The sequence below is a fragment of the Palaemon carinicauda genome, chromosome 4 (assembly GCF_036898095.1).
Source record: "Palaemon carinicauda isolate YSFRI2023 chromosome 4, ASM3689809v2, whole genome shotgun sequence".
NCBI lineage: Eukaryota > Metazoa > Arthropoda > Malacostraca > Decapoda > Palaemonidae > Palaemon > Palaemon carinicauda.
This window is the reverse complement of record NC_090728.1, coordinates 35403978-35426131: the sequence shown is the minus strand read 5'-3', so window position 1 is coordinate 35426131 and position 22154 is coordinate 35403978. Positions and strand designations below refer to the sequence as shown.

General features: G+C 45.4%; 1 protein-coding gene across 2 annotated transcripts in view; it reads right to left on the bottom strand.

Annotated features, from left to right (window-relative positions):
* Fnta (farnesyl transferase alpha) overlaps positions 1-22154 on the bottom strand; it is a 239746-nt gene that overhangs the window by 26326 nt on the left and 191266 nt on the right. For both annotated transcript variants that reach the window (XM_068372164.1, XM_068372163.1), the window contains exons 5-6: positions 11670-11804; positions 4737-4937 (exon numbers count right to left, since the gene is read on the bottom strand). In XM_068372164.1, coding sequence (XP_068228265.1) covers positions 4737-4937; positions 11670-11804 — 336 coding nt within the window. The remainder of the gene's footprint in view (positions 1-4736; positions 4938-11669; positions 11805-22154) is intronic.

Genomic DNA, 22154 nt, shown 5'->3' with positions numbered 1-22154 from the left:
GAAGCCCATCCACGGAATGGTGGAGAGGCAGAGTTAAACCAGGCTTCCCCTTAATCTCGAAGTACCTCCTCTGCTGACGGCTGACAGACGCAGTGTCAGCGACCCCGCTGGAGGGAAGGGGATCGGGTGATCCTGAGGAGTAGAGATGATGGGGCTTGCCTGAAAAGAAGGAGAAGAATGTTGCCCAGACCTCTCTGAAGCTTCTCCCTGCTCCTGCATGTGCGCTGCTCTGCGTCTACGGGTGGAGATCGTGACGACAATGATCTGGAAGTACGCGCTCCAGAAGACTCGCCAGGTTGCCCGTGTTGCGAAACCCGATGGGAATCGCGGCCGAACTTGCGCTGGCGCGATGGAAAAATCATTGGTTCGCGCGCGGGCGAACATGGGTGCGCGCGGTTGTAAGGGCGAGCGCTGGCGGCCGGGAGACCGATGGCGCGTAAGCGAGTAATGGCGCGTTGACGAGCGATGGCGCGTTTTGGCGAGCGATGGCTTGTAGGCAGGCGAAGGCGCGTTGGCGAGCGATGACGCGTTGGCAAGTGATGGCGCGTTGGCGAGCGATGGCGCGTAGCGATCGATCGCGTACAGGAGAGTTAACGCATGGGCGAGTAGGAGACCTACGACGATTTGAAGCGTGGGAGTGTTGGCGCGTTAAAAAACGCTTGCGCGCAGGCGAAGAATCGCGCGGGCGCAAGGAGAGCCCTGGGGTGACTGTGAGAGCCCGTGCGCTAGCTTAGGCGCCTCCTGGGCGGCGCGCTGTGATGTGGAAGTGTGCTGGCGCGTTGGCGAGTACGTGAGCGCTGGGACTGGAACCACGCTTGGGCGCGTTTCGAGCGAAACTTCAGAAGGGCGCTGCGAGTCCAGAGGAACCTGTGAGCGCCTCTGCGCTAGCGTAGGAACCTCTTGAACTGCGCGCGACGAGGCAGGAACAGGGGAGATCATTGGCGCGTAGTTGCGCGGCCAGAAGTTTATCAGCGAGGGTGCAGAACCAGAGAGATCGTCGGTGAGGAGGCGAAGGAATAATCTCCTTGCCTGCGCCCATATCCGGAGATCGTGGGCGCGTGGGCGAACGTTGGCGCGTATTGCGCACATCAGGAAAGGGAGCGCAGATGTGCGCTGGCGAGCAGGTGAACATGGGAGTTCAGCGAAGAAATAATCTCCCTGCCTGCGCCCAGATCCGGAGATCGTGGGCGCGAGGGCGAATGTTGGAGCGCATTGCGCACATCAGAAAGGGCGAGCAGATGTGCGCTGGCGAGCAGGCGATCGTGGGCGTTCAGGAGACCATTGGTGCACATGGCGCGTAGCCGCACAGAAGGTTTCAGAAGAGTTGGCGATCAGGAGATCTACAGTGAGACTCAGCTACAGGAGGTCGCTGGAGTGTTGATTCAGCAGAAGTCTGGTCCACAGCAGGAGAGCATTTGCGAACAACTGCGCGCAAGCGCGCAAGAGAACAAGGTTGCACAGATAAAAACCTGGCACTAAAGGGACTTACTCACATTGTGAGATAAGCCCTTTGCCCCGAAGGGACCGGTGCCCGTTGGAAAACGGGGTGGAGTGGCGCCCACTGCGCATCTGCGTCCAGGAATGGAGATGGAAGAGAAGGTCTGGCAGGTGTCGGAGATCGCGAACGATCTGCCGAAAGGTCTAGCGAAGCACCTGCAACGGTCTGTTCTTGTCGAGGAGGATCCTCTGCGGCTGAAGATGAAGACGACCACGGACGGGAGCCCCATCATCAGTCCTCCGAAGAGGAGTCTCTGTTAGTGAACTCCCCCGAGGGGGAGAGACACTCGCAGGAGAGACCGTTGGACTCAACTGCCCCCTCGAAGGATGTTAGGAGGGGGGAACAGAGCCTTCAGCAACATCAGCAACAACAGCAGGGAGTCCTCCGAAGAGGGGTCTCTATGAGTGTCCGTCCTCTCTCTCGAACGAGAGAGGTGAAAACTTCGTAGAAGAGACAAGAAGAACTGATGAAGGCGCCCCTTAGGGCCGTTGGATCAGCAAGCTGACCATAAAGAGAAACCCTTCAAAGAGGAGCTCCTGCAGCTGGTCAGCCCCTTGAGCGTAGCTGCAAGTGCGACTGCTCAGCACCAAGTGCATAATCGCACGAATTCCATGGTCCGGCCTTGCAACCGCTCAGCCCCTTGAGCATGGTTACAAAAGCGGTCGCTCAGCACCAAGAGCATAACCGCCCGAGGACCAGGAAAAAACCAACCAGGAATTATTAAGGTAAGAGAAGTTGCCCCGCCTGAAGGGGAAAAACCTCATACCTGGGAAGGGAACATCCCTCGGAAGGGAAGTTACCCACCCATCGAGGCGAACCTCCTGAGAGTTCTAAATGAACTAAGGAGCTGAAAGTTGTCACGGGAGAACTTCTAGGAGAAGGGAACACGCCCATGACGAAGTCGTAGAGAGGAGGCGGCAACAGCAGACTCCCCAGGCCCAAACAGGACAGCTCTGCTTCGTTGGCACATTAGGCAAACGAAAAACTAGATAGTTAACAGTGAAAATAAAATAAATAATTAGTTAACATTCATTCCCCCAGGGGAACTCCGAAGAGGAACCCCGAGGGAAAAGAACATAAGAATTACACACCAGGAATGCGCCCTCCTCCCCCACTGACACTTACGGGAAGGGGGGGAAGGCGGAGAACTGTAACAAAAACAGAATTATAACAATTATAATTATGTAATTCATCTAAGAATGTTCACTAATAGTAAGAACGAACGAACCCCGAAGGGAAGCGTTCTACACAGAAGCTGAAAAGTTAACAAATACAATTAGATTTCATTAAAAATAATTGAGACAAAATAAACGGAGTAGCAACTCAACCCGCAACGGGAAGGAAGCTACCGTAATACGTAGTAGTAATAAAAGGGTGAACGACCTCGAGAGAGAGAGAGAGCCCGTAGTCAAACTAAACTTCCATGTTCCCTACGCTGATAGACCAAGTTCCCCGTAGGGAAGGAGGAACAGCGGAGAAACAGATTAATAAATAAAGTCCAACGATGACGATTCCCCACGGCGCCCGCCAAAGGGAGGACCGAAGGACCAAGGGAGAGATTGCGACCCATGAAATGTCACTGCGGGGGCCTGGAACCACACAGAGATGTTGTCGTACACTACACACACACACAGCACAAACACTGAAAAGGAAACTTACTGTATTTCTATATTCAAATATACAGTGAACCCTCGCTACTTCGCGGTTCGACCATCGCGGATTCACCACTTCGCGGATTTTTTCCATAACCCATATATATACAGTAATATATATATATATATATATATATATATATATATATATATATATATATATATATATATATATATACATATATATATATATGTATGCATGTATTTATGTATATATGTATGTATGTATATATGTAGGTATGTATATGTGTATACATATAAATATATATATATATATATATATATATATATATATATATATATATATATATATATATATATATATATATATATATATATATATATATATATATATACACACATATATATATATATATATATATATATATATATATATATATATATATCTAAAGTAGGAAGATGTGATGTAGTTCTAAGGGAAAAGTATGGGAAATATGTCTGGGTAATAAGCAAAGCTCTACCTCCAGTTTGTTTCTTCATTATGATCAGAGATAAACGTAAACAAAACATTGGTTGCCATTTTTTATCGTGCTTTTTAGCGTGTTTAGGAAACGCATGATATAAAATCGCCTTTAATATTTGTGCCTGTTTTAGTTTAGGGTACTGTAGTACATGCATTAAGTGTTCTGTACATTAAAGGGTAGTTTGTTAACAGTACTACGTACAAGGGAAGGTTTTAAAAGTCTGAATATACATGTTGAATAAATAGGTAAATATGGTGTCACTACTTCGCGGATTTTCACCTATCGCGGCCGCGTCTGGAACCTATCTACCGCGATAAACGAGGGTTCACTGTATACATAAACATAAGAATGTTTACATATATATTAAGTATAAGAAAAGTAAGTAATTAAGTAAAGACAAAACATTAATGGCTGCCATGCGAGGACGGGACAGAGACGTCTGCCCACCGTCCGAGCCAAAAGCGATGTGAATCAGTTCACCGGTGTGTGAGGGGGGAGGGGTAGCTAGCTACCTCTCCCCTACTCCCTCGCTAGCTAGCGAGAGGGTAGTTAACCCTCGTTAAAAATCTAATGGCTCGTCATTTCAGCTACGCGGAAAGTAATACCCCATGTAAATAGCGTGGTTTGTATTTCGGTTACGGAACAATTATATTTTACAGCTGTATACCATTTTGCTGGAATTTACATAAATAAAAAACAAAAGCACTCCAGTAATTAACAGGAAATCAAGCAGACTTGTGCGTATTGTTATCCTGTTAATAATAAATACAAAGTGCGACTATGATTTGAGAAAAAAAATTAATTTAGAATTTGCTGACAATTTTTTTATACTTATTCACTATTTGCTATTTTCAGAAACCGATGGACTACTTAATGATTTTAACAAATATATTCAAACAATCTGGTTTTAAAAATTAGCATTTTAAATATTCTGGAAATAAGTAATGCATTGCAAATGCACGCAACACACTTCAGCCGTGACAGCATTTGTTCATAGATGGCTCTGTCAATTTGCATGGGGCACACTGCTACAGTGGCATGACGCCTCTGGTTGTATTTGCTTTATGGTATAAGCGAAAAAATAAAGCAACCAAAGCTTACCCTTTCAGGTAACTCCATGGGCTTTCATTTGCAATATCCTTGGGAATGGCATTTTTTACATATTCTATTTCTCGATCTATGACTTCAGGGGTGAATCCTGTTGTTAGGGTTATGGTGAAGTGCCGCTGATTCCACGCAGAATTATTTCTTACATCCTCTTCTAATAGTACATCTACAAAATCTAGTTCACCATCAAAATTCCTGTAAAACAAAAGGTCATAGATATATATTTATAAATATATAAAAAAGAGAGAGAGAGAGAGAGAGAGAGAGAGAGAGAGAGAGAGAGAGAGAGAGAGAGAGAGAGAGAGAGAGAGAGAGAGAGAGAGAGAATAAAATAATCATTCTGGAGCTTCCCTCTCCCAATGGAACATTGTGATATTAACCTCATACTATTTATTTTCATGTGGCATTTGCTTATACTTGCACTACCAGGTTTATCTTTAAGATTTTTAATCATACTGTATAAATTCCCTATTTTTTTGCAGGTATTCTGCTGAGCCCAGCCCAGTGATTGCCAAATACAGTGATAATAAGGGAACCTAAATATAGATGCTAAAAAAAAAAAAAAAAGAATTTATGATTCCAGTAGTTTCTTGGGTTACAAGTGCTTATAAATACTGTATAAGCAAATAGGTTTACGAGAATTAAAATTCTAATCGGTTAATGAACATCACATTGGTCTGTGGGAAATTCTTTTATCAAGAAACTGTTCTGTATTTGATGTTACACAACTATGAATACTATCCTATACTTAGTTTTATGTAACTATAAACATTATTAAATTGATGCCTTTTCTCTAAGACAAATAGAGGTATATAGGGGGTCTGCAAGTGCCATGACGGGAGGATCAATTATTACTCTCGACTTTACAACATTTATGGGTTTGTCTGTTACCTAACCACCCGGGGGACAAAGGTTTAAGTCGGACTATACATATTATACAGTCCAATATAGTGGATTTTGACAAATCCATTACTAATAGATGTTATTTAAGAGAGTCAATATCTATAAAAGTGGTAGCCCCAGAGAGAATTAATAAGTTTAACTAATGAAACATGGGTGAATAGCACAAGTAAAACTTATATAACATCAGCTATTACATTCACCTATAATGGTAGATCAACAGCTTCTTGAGAGCCCCTATATGCTTTGCACAATTTATCTCTATCCTGGACATACACTTGTACTTCCTGGATATGAAGGCCCTTCCTTTATGAAATACCTCCCAACCTCACCACCACTATACAAGAAAAATAAAACATGCAATATATGACATGTAGTACATGCATTCAGAAACACAGGGAGCACAAAGACTACTGAATTTTGAAAAAATCACAAATTTTAAGTAATTTGTATTTTTCCTAACAATACTTACCTCGAACTACTTTCTTAGGAGTATCTGGGATCTCCTCCCAACCGACCAGAGTTTTGTGTAGTTTACCCTAGTCCCGTTTTCTAAGAGGGGTACCCTCAAGAGTGAGTGGAACATGCCCTGAGGCTATCCCCAGGTCAGAGAGCATGCTTGCTCAGGTCTCGATCTCCAGTAAGTTCTTGATAGCTATGAAGTCCAGCAAGGCACTCGGGGTAGGATGGGAGGGCTATTACCCGAAAGTAGTTCGAGGTAAGTATTGTTAGAAAAAATACAAATCACTTAAAATTTGTGATTTGTTCCAACACAGAATACTTACCTCGAACTACTTTCTTAGGAGACTTATACCTTAGGAGGTGGGAGTGTCCTTCAGGACCTAGAGACCGTGACGAGAATAGAAGAGGAACCTAGGTAGGAGACTAGGTTCTGCTGACTTCAAAGAAAACACGAGAAAAAAGGGAAAACTACGCAAAAAACCATCTTAGTGTCCAAGTAACTCACTTCTGCAAGAATCCTAGGAGACATGTCCTTCCAATGATAGTGTATCCCATGGCAGTTTCAGGGGGCTACCCGAGTCATTTCCGGTAAGGGAATAGGGGAAGGAAGAACAAGGGGGCTCAGGAAGGAACCTGTGTCTCTTGGACTCGCTACCCACAGTTACCACTGGGGCTACACCCTTAAACCATTTGGAGCGCGGATATGACGGGACCGAGCGAAAACCCACCCAGGGACTTTTTCGAGTAGTCCTTCAAGCACTGAGCCGCAAAGGTCGACTGGTTAGACCAAGTACCTGCCCTCAGACTTTGGCCCACTGCCATGTTCTTCTCAAATGCCAAAGAAGCATTTAGACTCCTCATGCTGTGGGGTCTGGGCTTTCCTGGAAAGGGGACCCCTGCACTACTGTAGGGCCTGACGATCACTTGCCTTATCCAGAAGAAGAAAGTGTTCTTGGAGACTGGCTCCTTCACAGTCCCGAGGAAAATGAACAGACTCTTGATCTCGGGATGAAGTCTAGCTGTCCTTTCTAAATACTGCCATACTGCAAGTCCCTCGGGTTGTCCGAGCGAGGGATAGCTGGCACTGGGAACAATTCCATTTTGGGGTCCCAAACAACTGGATTCTGAGTCTTGGCTACGAAGGAGGGTAAGAATCTGAAAGTAGTATCTCGCCAGCCCTTCGAGTGTGAGATCTCGTACGACAGGCCAAGAATCTCACCTACTCTTTGCTGATGCCAGAGTTAAACGAAAAACTGCCTTGAGGGTGAGCTCCTTGTCTAGAATGTCTTTTAGAGGCTCGAAGGGAGGTTCTAAAAGCAACTTCAAGTACCCTAGCCACATCCCCCTGGAGCACTCTAACGGCTTGGGGGAAAAACGACTGCTCGAAGCTCTTGAAGAGCGTCGAGATCTACCTGGAGGCACCCAGGTCTATGTCCTTCAGGAGGAAGACTTGGGATGGACATGCCCACTTCGTCCCTGAGATAAACCAGGAAGTCTGCTATCTCGTGAATGGAGGCCCCTAACGGCCTGATGTTCTTCGAGGAGCACCCCTTAGAAAAGGTAGCCCACTACGCCTGGTACATCTCGACTGGCGAACGCCTCAGTTTCAGGGTGTCCAGTTTCTCCTCGGAGGGGAAGGCCCTCGCCATCCGGGAGTCTAGAACCAACCCTAGGTAGGTCACCCTGGTGGAGGAAATCAGCCGGGACTTCTCCAGGTTGATGATGATAGTCAAGACGTTGTAGAACTGCAGGAGCTTCTCGTCTTGCTCCCTCAGTACTCCTCTGAGACTGAAAGCAACAACCAGTCATCTAGGTACCGAATCTGGCGGACGTCCTGTTCGTGCGCCCACCCTGAAACTGTTGCGAAGACCTTCGTGAAGCCCTGAGGACTGTCGACAGTCCGAAGCATAGGGTTTTGAACTGCCACGTTTTGGTATTCCATTTTACCCTTAGGAACCTCCTGTTGGAGGGATGAACAGGGACCTGGAAGTAGACGTCTTTGAGGCCTATGGACCTCATGAAGTCCTCCTCCTTCAAGGTCGCTAGGACTGTCTTCGGAGTGTCCATCTTGAAGTCGGTGTTGCACACGAATTGTTGAGGGCTGAAAGGTTTCCAGAACCCTGTCGCCTTCTCCACCAGGAAGAGCCCGTTGTAGAACCCTGGACTCGGTTTCTCGACTGGTTCTACTGCCCCTTTCGCCAGCATTGCCGAGCCTTCTTCCTGCAATACTGCTACTCTCTAGGGGTCGTTGGGTGCTAACCACTCTACCTGTTGATCCGAGGTGGGGGTTCGCTAGGAAGGGCAGCTTGTACCCTTCCTTTAGTACTGCTACGGTCCACGGATCTGCTCCGTGGTCCCGCCATGCTTGCCAATATCGTTTGAGGCATCCCCCCACCTGAGGCGCCAGCAGGAGTAGGGGGCCTCCCCTCCTAACTCCTTCAAGAGCTGCGGCCTGAGTAGGAGGGTCTGAAGGTTAACTGAGGAGTCGAAGCTCCCATACGGGGGGCAAGGCAAGGGAAAGATTACGTGTGCCAACTTCTACATCCGACGGGCGGACGGAGCCGAAGAGGCACTGGGCAAAGGTGCGGGGTCTCTCTCCAGCGGCCACTGAGGCAGGCACTGGAGAGGCAATAGCCTCGTTCGACCCGCTAGGGGGAAAACCACTTTGCCTTCATCACGGATGGAGCCGTCAGGAACGGAGGTACCCGTCATGGGTCTACCCCCTCCCAGGGTAATCCGTGTGGTTTAAGTACCCTGCCATGTCAGCGGCCTCTTCCGATGCTTGGATGGGGCTGGCCAGGACGATGGCACGGCTGGCTCCCTCGCGGATGGAGCCGCCGGAACGGAGGTAGCCGTCATGGGTGTGTCAGCGGCCACCTCCAATGCTTGGATGGGACTGGCCGGGACGATGGAGCGGCTATCTCCATCACGGATGAAGCCACTGGGGTGGAGGTAGCCGTCATGGGTCTACCCCCTCCCGGGGAGATCCATGGGGTTTAAGTACCCTGCCATGTCAGCGGCCGCGCCGATGCTTGGATGGGTCTGGCGGAACGATGGCACGGCTGGTTCCATCATGGATGGAGCCACCGGGACGGAGGTAGCCGTCATAGGTGTGTCAGCGGCCACCTCCAATGCTTGGATGGGGTTGGCCGGGACGATGGAGCGGCTATCACCATCACGGATGAAGCCACTGGGACGGAGGTGGCCATCATGGGTCTACCCCCTCCCGGGGAAAACCGTGGGGTTTAAGTACCCTGCCATGTCAGCGGCCCCCTCCGATACTTGTTGGGGCTGGCCGGGACGATGGCACGGCTGGCTCCATCACGGATGGAGCCGCCGGGACGGAGGTAGCCGTCATGGGTGTGTCAGCGGCCACCTCCAAAGCTTGGATGGGGCTGGCCGGGACGATGGAGTGGCTATCTCCATCACGGATGAAGCCACTGGGATGGAGGTAGCCGTCATGGGTCTACCCCCTCCCGGGGAATCCGTGGGGGTGTGAGTACCCTGGTATACCAGCGGTTGACCACGAAGCCTGAATGGAGCTGTCGTGGTACCAGGTATGGATGCCATGCTGCCGGTTCGAGCCAGCGGCTACCTCCGCTGGAAGGATGGAGCTCCTGCGGAGACCCATGGAGCCAGGGGCTTCCCCGTGCTGGCTGGTTGGTTCCTTCGTTCAGGGCGGGCCATCGAAGAACCGGAGGCCGGGACAAGGCTGCCAGTCCGAAGGGGCGACTCTCTCCTCTGGGCGGGAGAAGTCGGAACCTTCGCGGTCTTATGCCTGTCGACCGAGACCTGGCTGTCGAAGTCTTGGAGGCTGGGACACGGCTGTCAGACCGAAGGGGCGACTCTCCGCTGGGCGGAAGGAGTCGGAACCCTCGCGGACTTATGCCGGTCTGCCAGAGCCTGCTGTAGGGTTGCCGGGGTTCACGTTGAAGGACGGGTACCACCGTTGGAACGGGGGCCTCCGTCCTGGGTCCAACGACTCTTCCGGAGGTTCTCGTATCTGCGGGCCTGCCTGTCGAGGAAAACCGAGGGCTGCGCTCGTGACGAGCTAGGTGGCCTCAGGAGGTCAGGACTCGGCTGCCAGACCGAAGGGGCGACTCTCTCCGCTGGGAGGATGGAGCCGGAACCTTCGCGGACTTACGCCTGTCGACTGGAACCTGCCATGATGAGTCCCTCCGTCAGGTGCCGCTGCTGAGGCTGGAGAAGAATTAGGGACATTTTTCCCCCCACATGGGGTCATCAGAGGAGACGTGGCCTGCTTGCACCAGGTCTCCCAACACACTCCCGCCCCTCCCTCGTCTGGAACGACGCCACAACCCCACTATCCTGAAGATCAGACTCTTGGGGAAGGGCCGCGGGCCTCTTCCCCACAACGGACTTACCTCGTCCCCTACTCTGGGTAGGGGAGGGTGGTAGGGAAGCTCTGTCAGACGAGACGCCCGGCGAAGCAAGGGAGGAAGGGGCGCTAGTCTTCTTAGGCGACCTCTTCGTCGCCTACTTCTTCTTGGTGCTATACCGCACCCACTCAGACTCCTGGGGAAGAGCAATGGGCACTTCCCCACAACTGACTTACCTCGTCCCCTACTCTGGGTAGGGGAAGATGGCTGTATAAAGAAGCTCCATTCGACGAGGCATCGGGAGAAGTAAGCGGCGAGGAGAGGCTCGTCTTCCTATGAGACCTCTTGGACGCATTCTTCTTCTTGGTGCCGAAGCGCACCCACTGCACCACGTTCCAGGACTCGCACTCCGGACACGTGGCTGTAGGAGAACATAAGCTGCCCCTACACGACGAACACAGAGGATAAGGGTAGGAAGGATGATTTATTGTTAATTTGTTCTCTTCAGTTATTTATTTCCTTATTTCATTTCCTCACTGGGCTATTTTTCCCTATTGGAGCCCCTGGGCTTATAGCATCTTGATTTTACAATTAGGGTTGTAGCTTGGATAGTAATAATAATAATAATAATAATGGGTCCACGTGGGGACCGCGAAAGACACAAAAGGGGGGTCGGGGACACAAAGGGTCGCACTGGGTAAGGAGAGAGCGTCGAGATGTTATCAAGACGCGACCAGAGAACTTACTGGAGATCGAGACCAGAGCAAGCATGCTCTCTGACCTGGGGATAGCCTCAGGGCATGTTCCACTCCACCTGAGGTTACCCCTCATAGAAAACGGGACTAGGGTAAACTACACAAAACTCTGGTCGGTTGGGAGGAGATCCCAGATACTCCTAAGAAAGTAGTTCGAGGTAAGTATTCTGTGTTGGAACAAATATAAATTTCCAATGAAAAGTTATAATCCTCTATAATGCTTCAAATATTGCAGGATCTCTACTGTCTTAGTTTAATCCAGTAGCCACAATACTCCAATATGTTAGCAAAAAATATACAGTAACCTGAATGGCCAAAAGTCTGATCAATAACATTAAGCTGTTAGCCACATTTTTCCCAAACACAAATATAAAGATGACATTTCCATTCTAGCTATACTAAAAGGTTAACTAATTATCAGCTATAATGCACAAGCCAATGAATTCCTAGATGATGACATGTTAACTTACTTGAATGTTCTAAGAATCCACTGCCGGTGCTCCCAAGCATGATAATTTTTAGAATCTAGGCTAAATATCATTTCTGTTAACCTGAGTTCTCTGCTGGGATCCCCCATCCACTCTACAATCACACGACGATGATGCCTGAAACAATCATAAAAATTTCAAATGTATCACTGTAAAAATATTAGACTTTACCTTCATTTTAAAATTTAAATATGTAAATAAAGTACCAAACACTAATAAAAAATATGAAATAAATAAAACAAATTCAAACAAAAGGGTTTCATATCTAACTGTAAAATATTTTTATCTTAACTAAGATATCTTTGGTGCCTAAAAAAAGAAAGTCCTTTATAAAATTTTAAAATGAACAAAATTGCTTTACTGTATCAATATGTAACAATCATCTATGTATAGATAGTCACTGTCAACCCCACTCTTTATTTATCCTAATTAACAGTGACCACTGAAGCTAACTCTCACTCCATACACTGGGTTATCCAAGAAAACAAAGAAACTAAAATACAACAGCTCCTTTGATATACAAAGATGTGAAATACTGTATGACAAATTTGTAAGTAATTTGTATTTTTCCAAGCTATATAAACCTGGGCTCTTTACTATGAATTCAGATGTTAGTGCAAGTAGGCAAATGGCTATAAAACTATTAACGAGGTGTCAGTAACCATATCAGTTGTTAGCGGTGGTAGCGGGAAAAGTACTAACGACACCCAATGCCCCACTCACACATACCTCCTTCACTTTGATCACAGACAGGACTTTCTTGGGTAGTAGGTGATGGCTGGTAAAGTGTGTGTGTAAAGAGCTCAGGTTTGTATAGTTAGGAAAAATACAAATCACTTTCAAAATTGTCATTAGTTCTTACACAAATACAAACCATTAGCTATGAGGACACCTTTTAGGCAGGTGCAAGTCCCTTCAACTGACTGAAACTTTGGATCCGAAATCACTGCATCCGAGTGTGATGATATGAGGGATGAGCATCTTGACACCTCGTAATTAGATGGCCTGACAATACAAGTGGGTTAACAGCCTGTGCAAAAGCGATTATGAGCATAGGAATGCAACTAAGATTGTCATGGTCTATGTATAATTCACAGGTTTGTGAATCTATACAAATGGGACCAGACGTCCCAACTCCCCCTCATAATGAGATTGGGGATGTAACAGAAAATATAAAACCATATATTCTAGCTAACAGCAATATGGCGCATACCTGAAGTCGAAGAGCTCCAGCTGACAGGGTCTTCGGATGTTGTGCCCCAAGAGAGGAGAAGATTGAAGAAAAGAAAAAGGCCAGTCAATTCCTTTACCTTCTTCCCAGACTAACACCATGGCCTCTGTACTCGCCAAACTGCTAATAGTCCTGAGAGGACTAAGGTAGCTAATAAACTTGCTGTGCAGCTACCACAGGCTCTACCGAAATAGGGTACAGTGTACGTCTTACAGTTAGCAGGTCAGAAGGTACTGTAGATTGACCCTTCTATACCCAAATCAGAAGTACTTGCATCACAGAAAAGTTCTTTTCAAATCTACCCGTAGTGACAAGCAAGATCCTAGAGTTCTTTAATGTAACACCTTAGCGGTACACAAAGGCTGACGAGCTGAATTAACGCTTCTGAATTTGAGTCTCGGAACAAACTCAGGAATGTACCTGACCAAGACTTGGTCCCATGATTGACAATAAGCGATGTCGTGGGAGAGACCATGCAACTCGCTAACACCTTAAAGGAGGTTAAAGTGAAAAGATCTGTTTCCCGAATTAGATCACGGTTTGCAGCCCAAGGACCTGTAAGTGCTCCTTTCCAGGAACAGACAATGTTCCACAAAGATGGTCTCATTTCTGACTGAGGGCAAGCCTGTTCAAACTCTGCATGAGCATGGACAGCTCTATCGAGGAGGAAATAGCAGCCCCATTTAATCTAAAGATTTGGGTTGAGTATGAAGAATAGCTTTACCGCTAAAACTGAGCTAAGCTTTTACTCTTGGAGAAAAAAGGTAACAATTCTGTAAAAGGGGTAGCATGGTTGCGAGTAGAGAGAGCTCCCTTTTCAAAATGCTGATTACACAAGATCGTCTACCTTGCCTGGTGGACTGGGGTCAGGGACCTCCCAAGGTAACCAGACATCTTTTTTGCTAGTAGTTGCAAAAGCCCTTGATAAAATTACTATATTTACCTTATCTATATTTCTTTCTTTATCTGATGTCAGCTTATTGAAGGAAAAACAATTCCATCACTAAATACATACAAAATAATATAGACGAGAGCGCATCCACCACCAATATAGTTCAAACACTATGAATCCAATCAGTTGACAGCTTCTCCAACAATCTACCTTACTAACAACACCACGTGACCTGATGTCACTGTGACGTCACATTAAATAACTCGTTTCTTCACTAATCATTATATTGTCTATTTATTTATTATAAACAAACATCTTAATGTTTTTCTCACAATCTTCTCTATATATCTATATTGTATATCAACCCTTTCTAATATTACTGTACTTTTATATTTAATAACCTTTCAACTATAATACTGTACTATTCTAAATACAGTACTCTTACTTAAAATAAATCATCTAACTGATCGGCCCTCTATCAGTGAGAAGATGCTGGATACTGTCCACCCCTGCGTTTTGCCTGTTCATTCTTTGCAATTTTTCTCGTTCGCGTCACGTAGAACCATATGACCTATTAAATATAAAATCCCATATTCGGGGGTTTGCGAGAAGTACTCTCGCGGTGCGACAATTTCAAGCAGCCCACGCTCCTTTGCACCCAGCTCGCTTCGTGCCACTTCCCTCTCTATGCAACACAACATTGTCTCCCTTCAAGTGTGTATCTCCCACTTCAGTCCTTTTTGAGCAGATTCACATTTTCATGTAAAAAGATGATGTACAGTATTTGTATACAGAAGTACATGATCCTGGATATTGTTTATATTTACGAAGTAATGTACTGTAGAAGTGTGATTCCCTACAGTATTGCGCAAGAGAGGTCACATCAGGAGTTACGTCATACTTCAAGACTGCTGCATAGAATTTCGTATGAAAGTGGTTAGTGGTCTTTGTATAATATATGTACACTTAGTTAATCTTGAATGCAGTATCATTGTAAACATACTGTGCAGTACAGTATTGCAGTGACATATAGTATTGCTTATTAACTATAGTGTACAGTACTGCAGGTAAATTATTACATGTACTATACTCTCCAATATGTAAATGTAGGCTACATGTGTGGTGAGTTGTCAAACAGTGCGAGTAATCCGAACGAAAACAATGAACACTTACAGTATAGTTAAGCTGTACTGTAGTGTGAGTACTGTACATATATTACAGTAATATACACTACAGTATCAGCAAGTGTTATATTAGATAGGAACAACTGTGTTTTGTTGTTATAAGTGTTCTGATGACTACTGTACTGTTATGTACAGTACTGTACTGTACTGTACTTTAGGCTTACCGTGTCCAGTACATAGTGTACCCGTCTATACATGTACTGTATATTTGCTGAAATATTTTCAGTCAATTACAAAATACTTGTACAGTACTGTGATAGAAACCAAGTAAAAACAATATTAAGCAGTATATACTTAGTGTGTTAATTGATCGCACATGAGCAATGAGCAGTGAGTTGGTAGGGTTAGGAATTATCCCACCCTAGGACAGCAAGTTTTCGCAGATTCTTGCTCTTCGTGCCTGTCTCTGTTACCTAACCCCCGTGAAGAGCGAGGGCTGGGTACTCTCCAGGCAAGAAGTTGTAGGGATACCACTGTTTTATTGTAAATCTAAGCATGTGGTTGGTTTAGCAAGTCATATTAAGAAAGGAAGATCCCTCAGAACTTAGAGCATCAGAAGAAGGTCAGGGTAACATTCTGCATGTAGCTATAATAGGACTATCCAAGTCATGGATAGGTTGGTTGCAGATCTTATCTTGATGAGGAATTCCTTGTTCGGTAGAACAGTGGGAATGTGTAAAGGTTCTGGTTGTCCCACGGAAGTTGGAAGGCGGCCTAAAGCACTACCTGACGACCTGGTATTGGCGATCAGTACACTGGAAACTCCTGGTTGAGGGATGTCAAGAACAGGTTTTTGTCGGCATGCTCCACAAAGTCAACACTATGTCTCCTATCCGAGGGGCCACAGACCAATCAGAACCAGCTACCCGAGACTTCCTGCTCAGTTTGTCTGCTAAGATTTGTCTCGTAGCATTTTGACGGCTAGTTGCAAAGTTGCAGTGAAATAGAACCTTCTTTCTCATGTAGCCCAAACAGAGTCGTTAAAAAGCCAGGTCAGTTGCTTTCACCTCCAGCAGGTTTAGGTAGCATTGCCAATCTGGCTTGGCATAGTTCGGAGGCCCTGTCTTGCACCATCTTTTGATGCATCCATGAAGAGTATCAAAACGGGAGAGGGGGGGGGGAAAGATCTACCCTTATGAAAAGGTAAAAATTCCAACAATTTTGATTTCCCTTCGCTCCAATCTCCCTGGAATGGGCATTCCGGGAAAATACCTACCCTGGGACACAAAGGTCTTTAGCTGCCACTGAAGTGACAGCATGCAAAGGCTACTGTTGGGCACTAGACACTCTGGCGAGGGTAGATGATCTAGCAGGTACTGCCTGGATGGGTTTGTAGCAAGCCACTTCTTTAAATCTTGAGATTCTACCTATGATGGGAAAACTATTTGTTGCGTCTGCCTGCATTTCAGGATCTACTAAGTCCTACTTGGGTTTCAAGGAAGATTTTTCCAAGTTTTATCACAAACCTCCCCGGCACTCGGCAAAACTCGAGAAGCATGCTCAGAAATGGAGCCAAGAACATCTTTTTGTGTAGAAAGTGACTGTGGTACTTCCTTGAAGACGGATAGCGAGCTTACCTGACGAGCCAGGCTGGAGGATCATGGAGTCTCGCAAGATCCTAGTAGCAAGGCACTGGGTTGCTGGAGGATTGTGTAAATACCTGCAAGTTCTGGAGAGCTTAGTTCTGAAGAGCCAGCACTCTCTGGCGACAAGTTGCACCGGAACATCGATTAAGATTGCGACTTGCTATTGGTTTGCAATCTTGATCAGAACTCACCTTTGGTGTGCGCTCATGTCCTAGCGAGAGCTTGTGAAGATGAGAACCGACCCTGGCCAGCGCTCGCAAAACGAGACTCGCCCCTGATGAGAGCACGTGAAACGACTCGCCCTTGAAGAGCTCTAACGAAACGAGACCCGCCCCTGTCGAGCAGTCGTGAATTGAGACCCTTCACTGGCGTGCATCCGTGAAACAAGATTGGCCCCTGGTTACATGATTGTAAACAACACTTGTCCCTAGCGATACTTTTGAACGACACTTGCCTCTGGCTCCCACTCATGGATGAGACTCTGAATGAAATTGCCACGGACGCTTGCTTGTGATCATGACTCTCCACTGACTTGTGATCGTGAACGAGACTTGCGCTCTACCTCATGGGACAGTGAGCATGAAAGCCACATAGATAGCTGGGCTGAGAGCATGAGACAGTGTCAGCCAAGGATCCACAAAGGGTCGACAAGCTTAGAGGGGGGAAGATAAAGGAGCCTATCCTTACATTGAGTGAGTTCAACAAATGCACTTGTTCTGAAAGGAGGGCAAGCTGGGAATGCGTTCTTGTGATCACTATCTTCCAGATCCTCGAATGGGAGAGGATTTCCTGATGCTACTATATTAGTGCCCTGCCTGTTAGAGCCTTTTGGAAGTACAGTAAAGGCATTGACTATAATAATGCAATACTAACCTGAGCACCTAGTTAGGTCTGTGCTTTTAGGATTTATTTACTTTTCACCCACTAACTAACCTGCTTAGAGGTGAAAGATTTGTCACTCCCATAGGTAGGCAGGGGCGGTAGTACGACTTACAAACATTTGTTATGTCATGCCACTCTCTTAAAAACATGCGAACCCCTAAAAGTCCGTCTAGTGTAACTCTACTGGGAGAGTGAACTAGAGAAGTAGCTACTAAAATAACGAGAAATCGCTAAATAAATTAGCTAAAACAAGCACAGGTTGAAAACGTTCCAAAGATGTTTATAATATCCATTGTATGTAAATGTCCCAGACCTGCTTGTCTCGGGATATCGATCCAAAGTTTACTCGCCCAGAGCAAAAGTGGTAGGAACTAAATAGACCATAATCAAGGACTGCTTAAGAAGAAAACACAACTGCACTCAAATATTGATGTTTCTCTATCCTAAATGAACAGCTGGATAACATTATTTCTTCCAATGGAAGAGAAAAGAACGGTAAAAGTATTCACTGAATCTCCGACCGAACAGTCTTTAAAGACTTAAACAAAAGAAAACAGTCCTGTTTTCTTTCGTCCGATTGCGATCAGCTGACAGCTTTTAATATGCGAACAATAGCTATTATTATCATTACAAGATAGGCTATAACCCTAGTTGGAAAAGCAAGATGCTATAAGCCGAAAGGCTCCAATTGGGAAAGACAGCCCAATGAGTAATGGAAACAAGGAAAGAAATAACCAACAAGCAAAGAATAAAAATCAAAATAAAATATTTCAAGAACAGTTAAACATTAAATTAGACCTTTCACATAAAAATCATAAAAACTTAAAAAAACAAGAGGAAGAGAAATAAGATAGAAGAGAATGCCCAAGTGTACCCCCAAAGCAAGAAAATTCTAATCCAAGGCAGTGGAAGGTCATGGTACAGAGGCTATGACACTACCCAAGATCAGAGAACAATAGTTTGATTTTGGGGTGTCCTTCTCCTAGAAGAGCTGCTTACCATACCTAGAGTCTCTTCTACCCTAACAAGAGGAAAGTAGCCACTGTATAATTACAGTGCAGTAGTTAACCCTTTGAGCAAAGAATTGTTTGCAAATCTTAGTGTTGTCTGGTGTATGAGGACAGAGGAGAATGTGGTAAGAATAGGCCACACTATTCGGTGTATGTGAAGGCAAAGACAAAATGAGTCGTAACCAGAGAGAGGGCTCCAATGCAGTACCCTGTACTGTCTGGACAGTCAAAGGACCCAATAATTCTCTAGCGGTAGTATCTCAATGGGCAGCTGGTGCCCTGGCCAACCAAAAGAAATATATATAAATAAAGCTTTTAATAAAACTGAATGAGAGTGAAGAAACAGATAAAAAGGAACACGACCCACTCGTCACGCGCAACGCTAGGCGAACGAGCTACCATTGTACTAGTGTGTTCTATTATTTCTACACTCTGGGAAGGCTAGTATCTTACATAACCACATAGGAATTCTTGTTGCTTTCTCTAAGAGTGGAATGCACAATCTTAATCGTGTATTCACAAAAGAAGTTACGAATCTAAAACAATTTGTATTTCCTTCATACAGCTGAATTCTTAAACACCGAGTCAAGTTGTCCAAAACATTTTGAACCTTAACAGGCTAACCCTGGATTTTTACTGCAATCTTACGAGATAAAAAATTAGCAAGAACACAGGTTTCTTATAAGAAATTAACCTTGAGCTCTAAAGCTAGGGTGATGTCCATGTAGAAGGGGTCAGACAGTCACTGGCTCAAAGAGCAACGGTGAGATCAAGGCTCGCTGTGAGCCTGGATCGAGCTGCGATTCTGAGTTGCATTGCAAGACTAGATCTCACACAATGAGAGATTGCTTGTTACAAGCAAAACTCTCCGGTGGAAGGATACCTTTCACCTTTGGCACTGCAGTCTGGGCTCACTGTGAGCTTGGGTAACGAGGTGTTCAGAAATCACGGGTGTGAAGCAACTCCCAGCCTGCTATCCAGGCATGATGGAAGAGATTGTTTGCTCCAAGCAATCTTTTGGGTAAAATCAAAACTCTAATGTGAAAGGAAGCTTTCACCTTGGGGAACTGCAATCCAGGCTTGCTAGAGCTTGAATCACAGCAAGAGCTTGGGTTGCTAGGGGTTGAGATATTGCTTGCACAAAGCAAAAACTCTCCTGTGAAAAAAAAAAAGCTTCACTTTTGGCGCCACGATTCATGCTTGCTAGAGCTTGGATCGTGTCACGAGGAGGTGAGAGATCACTTACAAACTTTCATGTGGTAGGCTAGATTTCACCTTTGATGCCCTCAGTCACTGAGACAGCTGCCTGACTCTCCCAGTAACTCTGAAAAGGTGCAGCGCTCTTATGTCGAAACATGAGAAAACTACTGAGGTGCCTGAATGAATTTCTGTACCAGGCTAGCACAGCAGATTGCACCAGCGACTGTCAAAAACCATAAAAGATTGATGGGATCAGAGGGAAAAAAATGAAAGTTTATCTCTCAAGTGAAAGACTAACTTCCACTTGAGTGCCCGAGGTTGCTGAGAAAGTTTAAAAAGCGAACCTACCTGATCACTGACCAACTCAGGCAACTGATTGCAAAGTAATTTCCACAAGGTTGGACTCCAAATCCCAGGGAAGCAAGTTACTTGTGTATGTCTGCTGATGGATCAACAAACACAGATGGAAGAAACTTTCTCTCTAGAGGATTCCTGTTCATAGATCGCTGACCAAGTCAGGCGATGGGTTAAAAAGCAAATGCTTCAAGTGATATGGGACTCAAAACCTCGGGGAAGCAAGTTGATCATGTGTGTCCAACAACTGATAAGCAAACATTGATGGAGCAGGATTTCTGTTCCTAGATCGCTGAAGAAGTTAGGCGATCAGTCGCGAAGTAACTGCTTCCAAGTAAGGTTGTAGTCCAACACCCGGTTAAGCAAGTTTCTCGCATGTGTCTGCTGATGGATTGGCAAACACAGATAAAACAGACTTCCCCTCTACAGGACATCTGTTCCTAGATTGCTAACCAAGTCAGGCGATTGGTCGTACAGCAACTGTTTCCAAGTGAGGTTGGACTCCAAACCCCAGGAATCAAATTGTTTGCGTGTCGTCCGTCAACGGATTGGCAAACACACGGAACGGACTTCCTCTCTAGAGAATTCCAGTTCCTATGACTTTGAAAATGTCTAACACCAAGGCGGTAAAGGTAAGCCCATGACTACATTTGTTCACCTTTAACTGACCTAGAGTTAACGGAGTCTTGGGGCTAATCAAGTCTCCAACTCAAGGAAAAAAATCCCCCAGACGCAAGTATCAACAGGAACAAAACCCGAGAAAAGTCTCATTTGCCACAGCCAGTGAATGTAGGAGATGTCTGTCTCCTATCAGGGCTAAGATCAAAGTGAAGATGGTACGAGTAAGCGGGGATGGTACTTCCCCTTGCTATTATTATTATTATTATTATTATTATTATTATTATTATTATTTCAAGCTAAGCTACAACCCTGGTTGGAAAAGTAGGATGATGCTATAAGCCCAGGGGCACCATCGGAGAAAATAGCCCAGCGAGGAAAGGAAACAAGGAGAAATAAAATATTTTAAGAACAGTAGCAACATTAAAATATGTTATCTTTATAATAAAATAAATTTTTGAATATACTTACCCGGTGATTATATAAGCTGCAACTCTGTTGCTCGACAGAAAACTCTACGTAAAAAATCCGCCAGCGATCGCTATGCAGGTAGGGGGTGTACTTCAACAGCGCCATCTGTCGTGCAGGTACTCAGTACTCAATGTAAACACAGAACTCAATTTTCTCCTCGGTCCACTGGGTCTCTATTGGGGAGGAAGGGAGGGTCCTTTAATATATAATCACCGGGTAAGTATATTCAAAAATTTATTTTATTATAAAAATAACATTTTTCAATATTAAACTTAGCCGGTGATTATATAAGCTGAATCACACCCAGGGGGGTGGGTAGAGACCAGCAATAATTGTTTACATTATTATGAGCTAAGGATTTTTTATTTCATTTTAGCAGTTATTCAAAATAACAAACATAAAATAAATAAGTACCTGGTAAGGAAGTCGACTTAAACAATTACTCTGCCTTTTTAAGTACGTCTTCCTTACGGAGCCTCGCGATCCTCTTAGGATGCTGAGCGACCCCTAGGAGCTGAAGTATCAAGGGTTGCAACCCATACAACAGGACCTCATCAAAACCTCTAATCTAGGCGCTTCTCAAGAAATGACTTTGACCACCCGCCAAATCAAGTAGGATGCGAAAGGCTTCTTAGCCTTCCGGACAACCCAAAAACAATAATAAAACATTTCAAGAGAAAGATTAAAAAGGTTATGGAATTAGGGAATTGTAGTGGTTGAGCCCTCACCCACTACTGCACTCGTTGCTACGAATGGTCCCAGAGTGTAGCAGTTCTCGTAAAGAGACTGGACATTCTTAAGATAAAAAAGACGCGAACACTGACTTGCTTTTCCAATAGGTTGCGTCGATTATACTTTGCAGAGATCTATTTTGTTTAAAGGCCACGGAAGTTGCGACAGCTCTAACTTCGTGTGTCCTTACCTTCAGCAAAGCTTGGTCTTCCTCATTCAGATGGGAATGAGCTTCTCGTATTAACAGTCTGATAAAATAGGATAAAGCATTCTTTGACATAGGCAAAGATGGTTTCTTAACTGAACA